Source organism: Aotus nancymaae, unplaced genomic scaffold (genome assembly GCF_030222135.1).
Source record: "Aotus nancymaae isolate 86718 unplaced genomic scaffold, 86718_ANA_hifiasm-v0.15.2.pri h1tg000064l_1, whole genome shotgun sequence".
Taxonomy (NCBI): domain Eukaryota; kingdom Metazoa; phylum Chordata; class Mammalia; order Primates; family Aotidae; genus Aotus; species Aotus nancymaae.
In genome coordinates this window covers 9,846,141-9,858,303 of record NW_026988479.1, presented here as the reverse complement: position 1 = coordinate 9,858,303, position 12,163 = coordinate 9,846,141, and the positions used below count along the sequence as shown (strand labels likewise).

The window sequence follows — 12,163 nt, the reverse complement described above, 5'->3', positions numbered from 1 at the left end:
CAAAAAAAAAAAAAAAAAACTAAAAACACAAAAGTTATATAATTTAAAGGGTAAATTTTGATATGTAAATTATCTCAATAAAACAATTTTTTAAAATAAGTTTTTTTATTAGAGTAAAAATTAACTCAGGGACACATTTGTGTGAAAGGACTATTTTGAGCAGCAAGACACTGAAAACATGAACAATTACCAACCACTTACTTTTTGAGGGAATTTAAGATCTTCATGGAAATTCCACACTGTACCCAAGACTTAATTGGCTTGGGGCAACCTTTTCCTTTGACTGTAATGCCCTCCATTTCCAATCGAAATACATTTACCTCTACAAAACAAAACCCAGATTAAACATTCTTAAATATTGTTCTATTGGTGTCTTCTACTTTTCAACTAGGCATAAGATTAAGAATCTTTAACTCTTGGGCCAGGCCCAGTGGCTCAGACCTATAATCCCAGCAACTAGCACTTTGGGAGGCTGATGCAGGCAGATCACTTGACCCCAGGAGTTCAAGACCAAGCTGGGCAACATGGTGAAACCCTGCCTCAACAAAAAGTACAAAAATTAGCTGGGTGTGATGGCACAAGCCTGTAGTCCAAGCTACTTGGGAAGCTGATGTAGGAAGATCACCTGAGCCTGGGGAGGTCGAGAGGAATGGTGGGAAATCAAGGCCGCAATGAGCCATAAGTACACCACTACACTCCAGCCTCCAGCCTGGGTGATGGAGATCCTGTCTCAAAACAAAACCAAACCAACAACAACAACAAAAAATTTCAATTCTTTTTTTTTTTTTTACATGCTAACAAAGATAATTTCATAGAAGAGCTATAGGAGGAAGCAATGAACACCTGAGAGAAACTGTTTATGTGATTATGATTACAAACAACCAAGGATGAAATAAAATAGTCCAATTTCAACAATTTTGGATTTTGTTGTGTCTTAAACTGCAACAGCAATGGAAGAAAACAAAAACAGCAAAGACTGACAAGTAATACAATCACTTGTTCTGTTAGTAAGAGTTGCCCAGATTACCTTTATTCAACCAATACTACACAGACTCACAATGGTTCTTAACTTTCAAATCCCAGAAGAAATAGGTTAATAGAAATATTTTATTTGTGGCGGATACACTGGGCCCAGTGGCTCATGCCTATAATCCCAGCACTTTGGGAAGCAAAGGCGGGCAGATCACCTGAGGGCAGGAGTTGAAGACCAGCCTGGCCAACATGGTGAAACCCCATCTCTACTAAAATATAAAAATTAGGCCGGGGCAATGGCTCATGCCTGTAATCCCAGCACTCTGGGAGGCCTAGGTGGGTGGATTACCTGAGGTCAGGAGTTCCAGACCAGCCTAGACAACATGGAGAAACTTTGTCTTTACTAAAAATACAAAAAATCAGCTGCGTGTTGCAGCAGAGACCTGTAATCCCAGCTACTTGGGAAGCTGAGGCAGGAAAATCGCTTGAACCCAGGAGGCAGAGGCTACAGTGAGCTGAGATCGTGCCATTGCACTCCAGCCTGGGCAACAAGAGTGAAACTCTGTCTCAAAATAAATAAATAAATAAAAATTTAAAAATTAACCGGGCTTGGTGACAGGCGCCTAGAATCCCAGCTACTGTAGAGGCTGAGGCAGGAAAATTGCCTGAATCTGGGAGGCAGAGGTTGCAGTGAGCTAAGATCATACCACTGTACTCCAGGCTGGGTGACAGAATGAGACTGTGTCTCAAAAAAAAAAAAAAAAAAAAAAAAAAAGTATTTTATTTGTAACTCCATATGAAGATTTTCAACCCCAAAAATCTCAACCACATGAGGTCAATTATTTTTTCTTTGGAGAGTCTTGCTCTGTGGCCCAGGCTGGAGTACAGTGGCACAATCTCAGCATACTACAACCTCCGCCTCCCAGGTTCAAGTGATTCTACTGCCTCAGCCTCCCAAGTAGCTGGGATTACAGGCGCATGGCACAACACCTGGCTAATTTTTTGTATTTTACTAGAAACAGGGTTTCACCATGTTGTACAGGCTGGTCTCGAATCCTGAGCTCAGGCAATCCGCCTGCCTTGGCCTCCCAAAGTTCTGGGATTACAGGCATGAGCCACCACGCCTGGCCTGTCAATTAATTTTTGATGATTTTAAAAATATATTCACATTTCTCATGAGTAATGTGAAATATATCCTCCTCTGTTCCCTTATAACCAGTAAATGAAAAAAGGAATTTTACCTTCCTGAGACATTTTTGCTAGTTCTGGAACTTCAACATAGAAGTTTTTCCTAAATGGTTCATATTCAATTTTTCCATGATCGACTGGTTCTAGAAGCTTTCGTTGTTTTGTCTGATACCCTGTGAGGGCTGTCTGAAGATCAACTTCTTCCTCCTCTGAAGAATACTATAGTTTCAAAAAAAAAAAAAAAAAAAAATTAAAGAGCTAATTTCATTACTATTTCCCCTTATGGGAAGCAATATTCCTAGCTTTTCAAATCATCCTCTCCTAGAAACTACTCTTTAATTTTTTTACTTTCTGCAACAGACTGTTTGACCCACAAGATGTTTATGGTGCTCCAGCACACTTAAACTTCATAATTTCAAAATCACCTCAAATAATATATGTCACCTTCAGTTAGAAACACATCAAGTAACTCCTGAAGAATTTTTCAACTTAGTTTCTTTTTTCTTTGCCCCTTAGAAAGTTAAAATGCCAATATAAAGCTAAAACAGTAATGATCACAGATGGCTTTAATAAAGTTTTACTATTGTTTTTACTGTATCAATCTTTACAACACGTGTTAAATGGAACAAACTTAATTCATTCCTTTACTTCACTTTTTTCTCTCCATATTGTATGCCTGAAGTGAGCTGTTGAGGGGCAGAAAGATCATACGGTTAGGAATGAAAGATGTCAGAATGTCCTATTAAATAGATATTTAACTACAATACTATTATGCTACTAAGAATAGGAAGAATGTCTCCCAATTCTGGGAATTTCTTCTAGTTCATATAAATGAAAGGCATATCTCCATGAATGCATTCTAATAAATGCTTCCAGGATAGTATCATAAACAAAGTCAAAATTAATGAAAATTCACCTCCATGGCATCCTGGTCATTCTCCATCAGCTCACCTTTCTTCTTATCAGAATCGACAACTGCTTTTTTGGTTGTCACAACAGTGACAACTTTTGTGACCGTTGGCCCAGACTTCTAAAATAAGAAATATAAAATATTTTGCTGTTACTGGATGGCAAGTAAAAATCCTTTTTTTTTTTTTTTAAGACAGGGTTTCACCATGTTGGTCAGGCTGGTCTTGAACTCCCGACCTCAGATGATCTGCCCGCCTTGGCCTCCAAAGTGCTTGGATTATAGGCGTGAGCCACCACGCCCGGCCTTGTAAAAATCTTAAAAAAAAAAAAAATTTTTTTGCAAAGTTGAAACACAAGTTATATGAGAAATGAAGCACACAATAACTGACACAATTTGGTTTTTAGTTTTTTATTTTTCATTTTTTAGTGACATGGTCTCAATCACCCAGGCTTGAGTGGTGTGATCATAGCTCACTATAACCTCAAATTTCTTGGTTAAAGAATTCATCCCTGGCCAGGCGCAGTGGTTCACGCCTGTAATCCCAGGGAGGCCGAGGCGGGCGGATCACCTGAGGTCAGGAGTTCAAGATCAGCCTGGACAACATGGAGAAACCCCATCTCTTAAAAAAATAATAATAATAAAATAAATAAATAAGAAAAAAAAAAGAATTCATCCCATCTGTCCTCTTGAGTTGCTAGGACTACAAGCACATGTCACCAAATCCAGTTAATTTTTCCTGTTTTTTTGGGGGGGAGGTTTTTAAAAATTTTTTAGAGACAGAGTTTCCCCATATTAGCCAGGCTGGTCTCAAACCCCTGACCTCGTGATCCGCCTGCCTCGGCCTCCCAAAGTGCTGGGATTACAAGCGTGAGCCACCATGCCCAGCCAATTTTTCTAGTTTTCTGGTAGAAAGAGTCATGCTATGTTGCCCAGGCTGGTCTTGAACTATTTGGCTCCAGCGATCCACCTGCCTCGGCCTACCAAAGTGCTGGGATTGCAAGTGTGAGCCAGGGCATGCAGCAAACTCAGTTATTAAGTAAAAAGACAAGTAATAGCCTGTTTTTTATCATTAATTTGTATAAATTTTTAAGCATAACATAATTACATTTTATAAAACATTCATCACTCATTTTATTATATACAATTTTATATGATTATATACACTTTATTGATTGATTGATTGATTGAGATGGAGTTTTGTTCTTGTCACCCAGGCTAGAGTGCAATGGCACGATTTCGGTTCGCTGTAACCTCTGGTCCCAGGTTCAAGCAATTCTCCTGCCTCAGCCTCCCCAGTAGCTGGGATTACCGGTGCCCACCACTACTCCTGGCTAATTTTTGTATGTTTAGTAGAGACAGGGTTTTGCCATATTGGCCAGGCTGGTCTCAAATTCCTTACCTCAGATGATTCACCTACCTCAGTCTCCTCAAAGAGTTGGGATTATGGGCATGGTACTTTTTGTGTGTGTGTATATGTATGTGTGTGTGTGTGTGTGTGTGTGTGTGTATATATTCTATATATAAATATATAAATATATTACATAAATTTATATTGAATATATAATATGTAATATTATATATAGTATTTTATATACTTATATATAAATATATTTTATATACATAATTATATTACATATATATTCAATATAAATACTATATATATTCAATGAAAATACTATATATATTACATATTATATATAGTATTTTATATACTTACACATACTGCATATAAAATATACATTGTATGTTATATATAATATATATATTACAGTATATATATTATATGTAGTACATACTATACATAATTATATGCAATATGTAAACATATACTATATATAATATAAATATACTTACATATATAAATATACAAATACACACACACAAAATACAGAAATGCATATATATGTATTTTTTGAGACTGAGTCTCATTCTGTCTCCCAGACTGGAGTACAGTGGCATGATCTCAGCTAACCGGAACCTCTGCCTCCCCGGTTTGAGCAAATCTCCTGCCTTAGCCTCCCGAGTAGCTGGGATTACAGGCACCCGCCACTACACCCGACTATTTTCCTATTTTTAGTAGAGATGGGGTTTCACCATGCTGGCCAAGCTGCTCTCGAACTCCTGACCTCAGGTGATCCATCCACCTCGGCCTCCCAAAGTGTTGGAATTATAGGCATGAGCCACCACGTCCAGGCTTATTTTAATTTAAAAAAAATTTTTTTAGAGACAAAGTCTGGCTATGTCACCCATGCTAGAGTGCAGTGGCATGATCATACCTCAAACTCCTGGGCTAAAGTGACCATTCTGCCTCAGACTTCTTAGTTAGGACTACAGTCATGTACCACCACACCTGGCTAATTGTTTATAGAGACAGAATCTCGCTGTGTTACTCAGGTTGGTCTCGAACTCCTGGACTCAAGTGATCCTTCTGTCTTGGCCTCCCAAAGTGCTGAGATTACAGACATGAGCCACTGTGTCCAGCCTAGTGGTAGCTTAAAAATATATATTCGGGTGCAGTGAGCCGAGATTGTGCCACTGCACTCCAGCCTGGGCAACAAAGAGAGACTTCATCTCAAAAAAATAATAATAAAAAAATAGGGTGGGCGCAGTGGCTCAGGCCTACAATCCCAGTACTTTAGGAGGCCGAAGCAGGTGGATCATCTGAGGTAAGACTTGGAGACCAACCTGACCAACATGGTAAAACCTTGTCTCTACTAAAAATACAAAAATTAGCTGGACGTGGTGGCAAGCATCTATAATCCCAGCTACTCCAGAGGCTGAGGCAGGAGAGTCGCTTGAACCCAGGAGGCAGAGGTTGCAGTAAGCCAAGATCACACGCCACTGCACTCCAGTCTAGGCAACGAGCAACACTCTGTCTCAAAAAAGAAAAATAAAATACTACCTGGTATTTTCCAATCACTAGACAAACCAAGGACTCGTACTAGGAGCATGAATAAATCAATAAATAAACAGGTAGAAGTCACTGCCCTTAAGAGTGCTCACATTTTAGAAAGGAGAAGGGACACACTGTAAACACAAAAAAATTATATAATTTGTCAAAATGTAATAAATGCTATGAAAAAGAGGAAAAACAGAATAAAGTAAGGGGAGTGAAGGGTATGAAAGATGCAGCTAGGCATGGTAGCTCATGCCTGTAATCCCAGCATTTCAGGAGGCCAAGGCAGGTGAATAACTTGAGGCCAGAAATTCGAGACGAGACTGAGCAACATGGTAAAACCTCATCTCTACTAAAATGTAGAAACAGCCAGGCATAGTGGCACACATATGTAGTTCCAGCTACTTGGGAGGCTGAGGCAGGTGGACTGCTTGGGCCTGGGAAGTGGGGGCTGCAGTGAGCCAAGATCACACCACTGCACTCCAGCCTGGGCAACAGAGAGAGACTCTGTTTAAAAAACAAGGGCATCAAAGACAGGAGTGCTAGAGAAGTCTCCAGAGAACTTCTAGAGAAGTCTCCAGAGAACTTAGTAAAAATATGTAATATGTAAGCAAAGATACTAAACAAAGATGATGGTGTTAAAACAGTGACTTCTGAAAGAACACTTACAGCTAAAATTCACCAGCATCTCCAGTACTTAGAAAAAGTATTGATAGCCAGACAGTGGCTCACGCCTGTAATCCCAACACTTTGGGAAGCCAAGGCGGGCGGGTCATGAGGTCAGGAGTTTGAGACCAGCCTGACCAACATCATAAAACTCTGTCTCCACTAAAAATAAATTAGACGGGCATGGTGGCGTGCATCTGTAATCCCAGCTACTCAGGAGGCTGCTGCAGGAGAATCACTTGAACCCATAAGGTGGAGGCTGCAGTGACCCGAGATCGCACCACTGCGCTCCAGCCCGGGCAACAGAGCAAGACTCCATCTCAAAAAAAAAAAAATCATTGATATCTCTCACAAGGAGAAAGAAAACTGTCAGCTTTATAAAGTCATGCAAATCAGTAGGACAATGCAATGGAGAATTCAAATTACCCAAGAGGAAATAGAAATCTGTAAAAATAAGAAATTCCATACCTTTTCATTTCCCCCACCACCTTTTACACTTCTCATGTTAAATTTTTTTACTTCCTCTTTCACTTCTTCCATGTAAGCATCTAATGGATCTAACTCCTCACCCTCCATTTCATTTCCTTCTTTTTCAGCTTCTGCAGGATCATCTTCATCATCTAAAATACCAGAATATACCTTCTTTGAACATGTGTTTCAAAATGCAATGCTTCACAATCAGACCACACTCCACCTCTCTAAATTTTTCTCCCACTGCCCAAATACTCCTTTTCTAATTACTCCAGCCATCTAGCAATTCAAACACTCACACTTTGACGTTTTTCTATTTTTACATGAAGCATGTATTACTTTTGAATATTAACAATGACAAAATATTAATAAAATATAAATTATTTGGTTGTAAAAGAGTCAAAAGATTACTTATGCCAAAAAAAGCTGATCTCCAATAATAGAGTTTACAGCTATACAGCTGGATACAGAACTACAAACTTTCTCTGCTAAATAACATTTTTAATTACAGTTGATCCCTGAACAACACAGGTTTGAACTGCATGGGTCCACATGGAAGTCAATTTTCTTCTGCTTTTGCCACCCTGAGACAAGACCAACCAATCACTCCTCTTCTTCCTTCTCAGCCTACTCAATGTGAAGACAACAAAGATGAAGGAAGACCTTTAAGATGATCTACTTTAGCCAGTGCGGTGGCTCACGCCTATAATCCCAGCACTTTGGGAGGCCTAGGAGGGCGGATCACAAGGAGTTCAAGGATCACAGGAGTTCAAGACCAGCCTGGCCTATATAGTGAAACCCCGTCTCTACTAAAAAAATACAAAAATTAGTCGGGTGTGGTGGCACTTGCCTGTAGTCCCAGCTACTCCGGAGGCTGAGGCTGGAACCAGGGAGGCAGAGGTTGTAGTGAGCCAAGATCGCACCACTGCACTCCAGCCTGGGTGACAGAGCGAGACTCTGTCTCAAAAAAAAAAAAAAAAAAAAAAAAATGATCTACTTTAACTTAATAGTATCCAGGCTGGAGTGCAGTGGTGCAATCTGGGCTCACTGCAAACTCCGTCTCCTGGATTCAAGGAATTCTCTAGCCTCAGCCTCCCAAGAAGCTGGGACTACAGTGCATGCCACCATGCCCAGCTAATTTTTTTGTATTTTTGGTGGAGACTGGGTTTCACCACGTTGGCCAGGATGATCTTAATCTCTTGGCCTCGTGATCTGCCCACCTTGGCCTCCCGAAGTGCTGGGATTACAAGTGTGTGCCACTGCATTCAGCCTATAATCCTCTTAATAACATTCTTTTTTTCTCGAGTGTACCATATTAAACAAATCTAGTATTTAATACATAAGTCACACTGTAGGGAGTCCATGAGCCCCACACATTTGGGTGCCAGAATGTAGGAATCCATGAGCCCCACATTGGGCACCAGAATTTAGAGTCCATGGGTCCCACATTGGGCACCAGAATGTAGGGAGCCAGCCCTACATCATCTGTGGGTACCCCAAGTTCGGTGGCGACAAAGGAATGAGAAAAAGATTAAGAGAGACAGTGGGACCAGGGGACTATCACTTATTACTCTGGAGGAGGCAGTGAAGGCCCCAAGCTCTGATCATCCACTATTTATTGGTTACAATCACTTTGATCTACAGGGTAGGGGTGGAATAATGGTGAGTAGAGGGTGATGGTGGAGTGAATCAGTGAGCCGGAAATCAATCAGTAAACTGGAACGGGTGTGTCATTCCAAGGACTGATAACAGTAGAGGTTTGGGAGTGTCACAAAACAAGAACATGTGGTTATCTTTAGCTTATTATCTATATACAGCTGATGGAACACAGATCTTACAAGGAGCCTACAAGTCTGGCTATGTCATAGTGCTATGAAGGAGTTTTACATCCTTGAGCACAATGTTTATGGTGCAGAGCCTAGGTCACCCAGCACCAGAACATGAGGCATGGAGAGGCCTTCTTCCTCAGAGGCCTCCTGCACGCAGCCTTCCGCAGTTTGTTGTTCCTCGTTTATTATGTTACGCATAACCAATTTATGTAGGCACTCTGTAAGTCCTTTATCCTTTGCTGCTTTTCCCAACAGTATACAAAGTATGTGTTATCCAACTGTTCAGGTTACTGGTGAACAGCAGACAGGTTTCTGGGGAGCAAAACATTATGTATGGATATTTCACTGTGGGGGGTCAGTGCACTTAGCTACCAAGTTGTACAAGGGTCAACTGTATTTCTTTTCTTTCAATTACCTTTCAATCACAGAAGAAAAAAATAGCACATCTTAGTTATGTAAAAAAGATTACATTGTTGCCTGGTAGGGTGGCTCACGCCTATAATTCTAGCACTTTGGGAGGCCAGAGCGGGTGGATCACAAGGTCAAGAGATCGAGACCATCCTGGTCAACATGGTGAAACCCCGTCTCTACTAAAAATACAAAAATTAGCTGGGCATGGTGGCGCATGCTTGTAGTCCCAGCTACTCGGGAGGCTGAGGCAGGAGAATTGTTTGAACCCAGGAGGTGGAGGTTGCGGTGAGTCGAGATCGTGCCATTGCACTCCAGCCTGGGTAACAAGAGTGAAACTCCGTCTCAAAAAAAAAAAAAAAAAGATGACACTGTCTTGAATTAAGACATCATGGCTACTTGGCTGGGCATGGTGGCTCACACCTATAATCCCAGCACTTTGGGAGGCTAAGGCGGGTGGATTACGAGTTCAGGAGTTCGAGACCAGCCTGCCCAACATAGTGAAACCTTATCTCTACTAAAAATATAAAAATTAGCTGGGCATGGTGGCGCACGCCTGTAGTCCCAGCTACTTGGGAGGCTGAGGCAGGAGAATCGCTTGAATCTGGGAGGCAGAGGTTATGGTAAGCTGAGATTGCACCACTGCACTCCAGCCTAGGCAACAGAGTGAGACTCCATCTAAAAAAATAAAAAAGATAAGACATCATGACTACTAATAGATAGAATCTATTTATCTATTTAAACCATTCTTTGAAACTGTCACAATGAACCAAAATCCCATTTTCCTATAAAATTCCACAATCTTCCACTTTACTAAAATCTCAAAAGTAAAAATCAGATATGAAGGGAAATGTTTCCATCCTAAATTATGAATATCAGCAGCCAGGCACAGTGGCTTCCACCTGTAATCCTAGCACTGACAAAGGTCAAAGCCGCAGGCTCTCTTGACCCCAGGAGTTCAAGACTAGCCTGGGCAACATAACGAGACCCTGGCTCTACAAAAAATGACAAAATTAGCTGGGCATGGTAGCTCACACCTATAATCCCAGCACTTTGGGAGGCATAAGTGGGAGGATCACCTGAGGTCAGGAGTTCAAGACCGGCCTGGCCAACATAGCAAAACCTCATCTGCACTAAAAATACAAAAATAATCTGGGCATGATGGCAGGTGCCTCTGATCCCACTACTCGAAAAGCTGAGGCTCGAGAGAATAGCTTGAACCTGGGAGGCAGAGGTTGCAGTTCAGCCTGGGTAACAGGGTGAGACTCTGTCAAAAAAGAAAAAGAGGGCTGGGCGCAGTGGCTCACACCTGTAATCCCAGCACTTTGGGAGGCTGAGGCAAGCAGATCACAAGGTCAGGAGTTCAAGACCAGCCTGACTAACATGGTGAAATCCTGTCTCTACTAAAAATACAAAAAAAAAAAAAGAAAAAAATTAGCTGGGCGTGGAGGCGCACACCTGTAATCCCAGCTACTCAGGAGGCTGAGGCAGGAGAATCCCTTGAACCCAGGAGGCAGAGGTTGTGGTGAGCCGAGATCATGCCACTGCATTCCAGCCTTAATGATAGAGCAAGATTCCATCTCAAAAAAAAAAAAACAAAAAAAAAAACAAAATTAGCCAGGCATGGTGGCTACTCTAGAGGCTGAGGCAGGAGGTCGAGGATGCAGTGAACCATGACTATGCCACTGCATTCCAGCCTAGGCAACAGAGTGAAACTTATCTCCAAAGAAAGAAAAATTAGGAGGGACTTCAAAGCATGCCCTTAATTTACTCTCCTTACTAACATTCACACTGGGGTGTGTGTGTGTGTATGTATTTTTTGTTGTTGTTGAGAGTTTTGCTCTTGTCATCCAGGCTGGAGTGCGGTGGCAAGATCTCAGCTCACTGCAACCTCCACCTCTTGAATTCAAGCGATTCTCCCATCTCAGCCTCCCAAGTAGCTGGGATTACAGGCTCCCCCCACCAAGTCCAGCTAAGTTTTTGTATTTTTAGTAGAGATGAGGTTTCACCATGTTGGGCAGGTTGGTCTCAAACTCCTAACCTCAGGTGATCCACCCACCTCAGCCTCCCAAAGTTCTGGGATTACAGGCATGAGCCACCATGCCTGGGCTGACAGTAATATATCAAAGAGCTATTTACTGGCTATGCCCATAAGCACTCAATGATTCACTCTAAAGTAAAATCAGTGATGCTTACTGAACACAGTTCTGTATTTCAAATTACAACACAAATATTAAAAGGGGCATTTAACAGTGGGCTGAGATTGTGCCACTGCACTACAGCCTGAGCAACAAGAGCGAAACTCCGTCTCAAAAACAAAACAAAAAAAAAAAGGAGGCATTTAAAATCTCAATTCCACTTCTGGATATATACTCCACAGAACCGAATACAGAGACTCAAAAGTGTATTTATATACCAATAATCATATAAGTATTATTCACAATAACGAAAGGGTGGAGACCACCAAATTATCCAACAGCAGGTCAATGAACAAACAAAACTTGGCATATAATTATTCAACCATATAAAGAAAGGAAATTCCAACATGCTACAACATAGATGAACCTTGAAGACACTATGCTAAGTGAAATAAGCCAGACACAAAAGGACAAATATTTATGATTCCACTTATGTGAGGTAGCTAGCCTAAATGAATTCAGAGACAGAAAATAGAGCTAAGGTTATAAGAGGCAGTAAGAAAAGAAGCTACAGAGCTCTTTAAAAGGTGCAGACTTTCTGTACAGAATGATGAAAAAGTCATGGAAATAGACAGTGGTAATGACTCCACATCACTGCAAATGTACTTATCACTGAATTGAAATC

At 41.1% G+C, this 12,163-nt stretch overlaps 1 protein-coding gene across 2 annotated transcripts in view; it reads right to left on the bottom strand.

Annotated features, from left to right (window-relative positions):
• Window positions 1-12,163, bottom strand: part of DDX46 (DEAD-box helicase 46) — a 78,411-nt gene that overhangs the window by 50,423 nt on the left and 15,825 nt on the right. For both annotated transcript variants that reach the window (XM_012438670.2, XM_012438741.2), the window contains exons 6-9: window positions 7,101-7,252; window positions 3,077-3,190; window positions 2,214-2,379; window positions 202-322 (exon numbers count right to left, since the gene is read on the bottom strand). In XM_012438670.2, coding sequence (XP_012294093.1) covers window positions 202-322; window positions 2,214-2,379; window positions 3,077-3,190; window positions 7,101-7,252 — 553 coding nt within the window. The remainder of the gene's footprint in view (window positions 1-201; window positions 323-2,213; window positions 2,380-3,076; window positions 3,191-7,100; window positions 7,253-12,163) is intronic.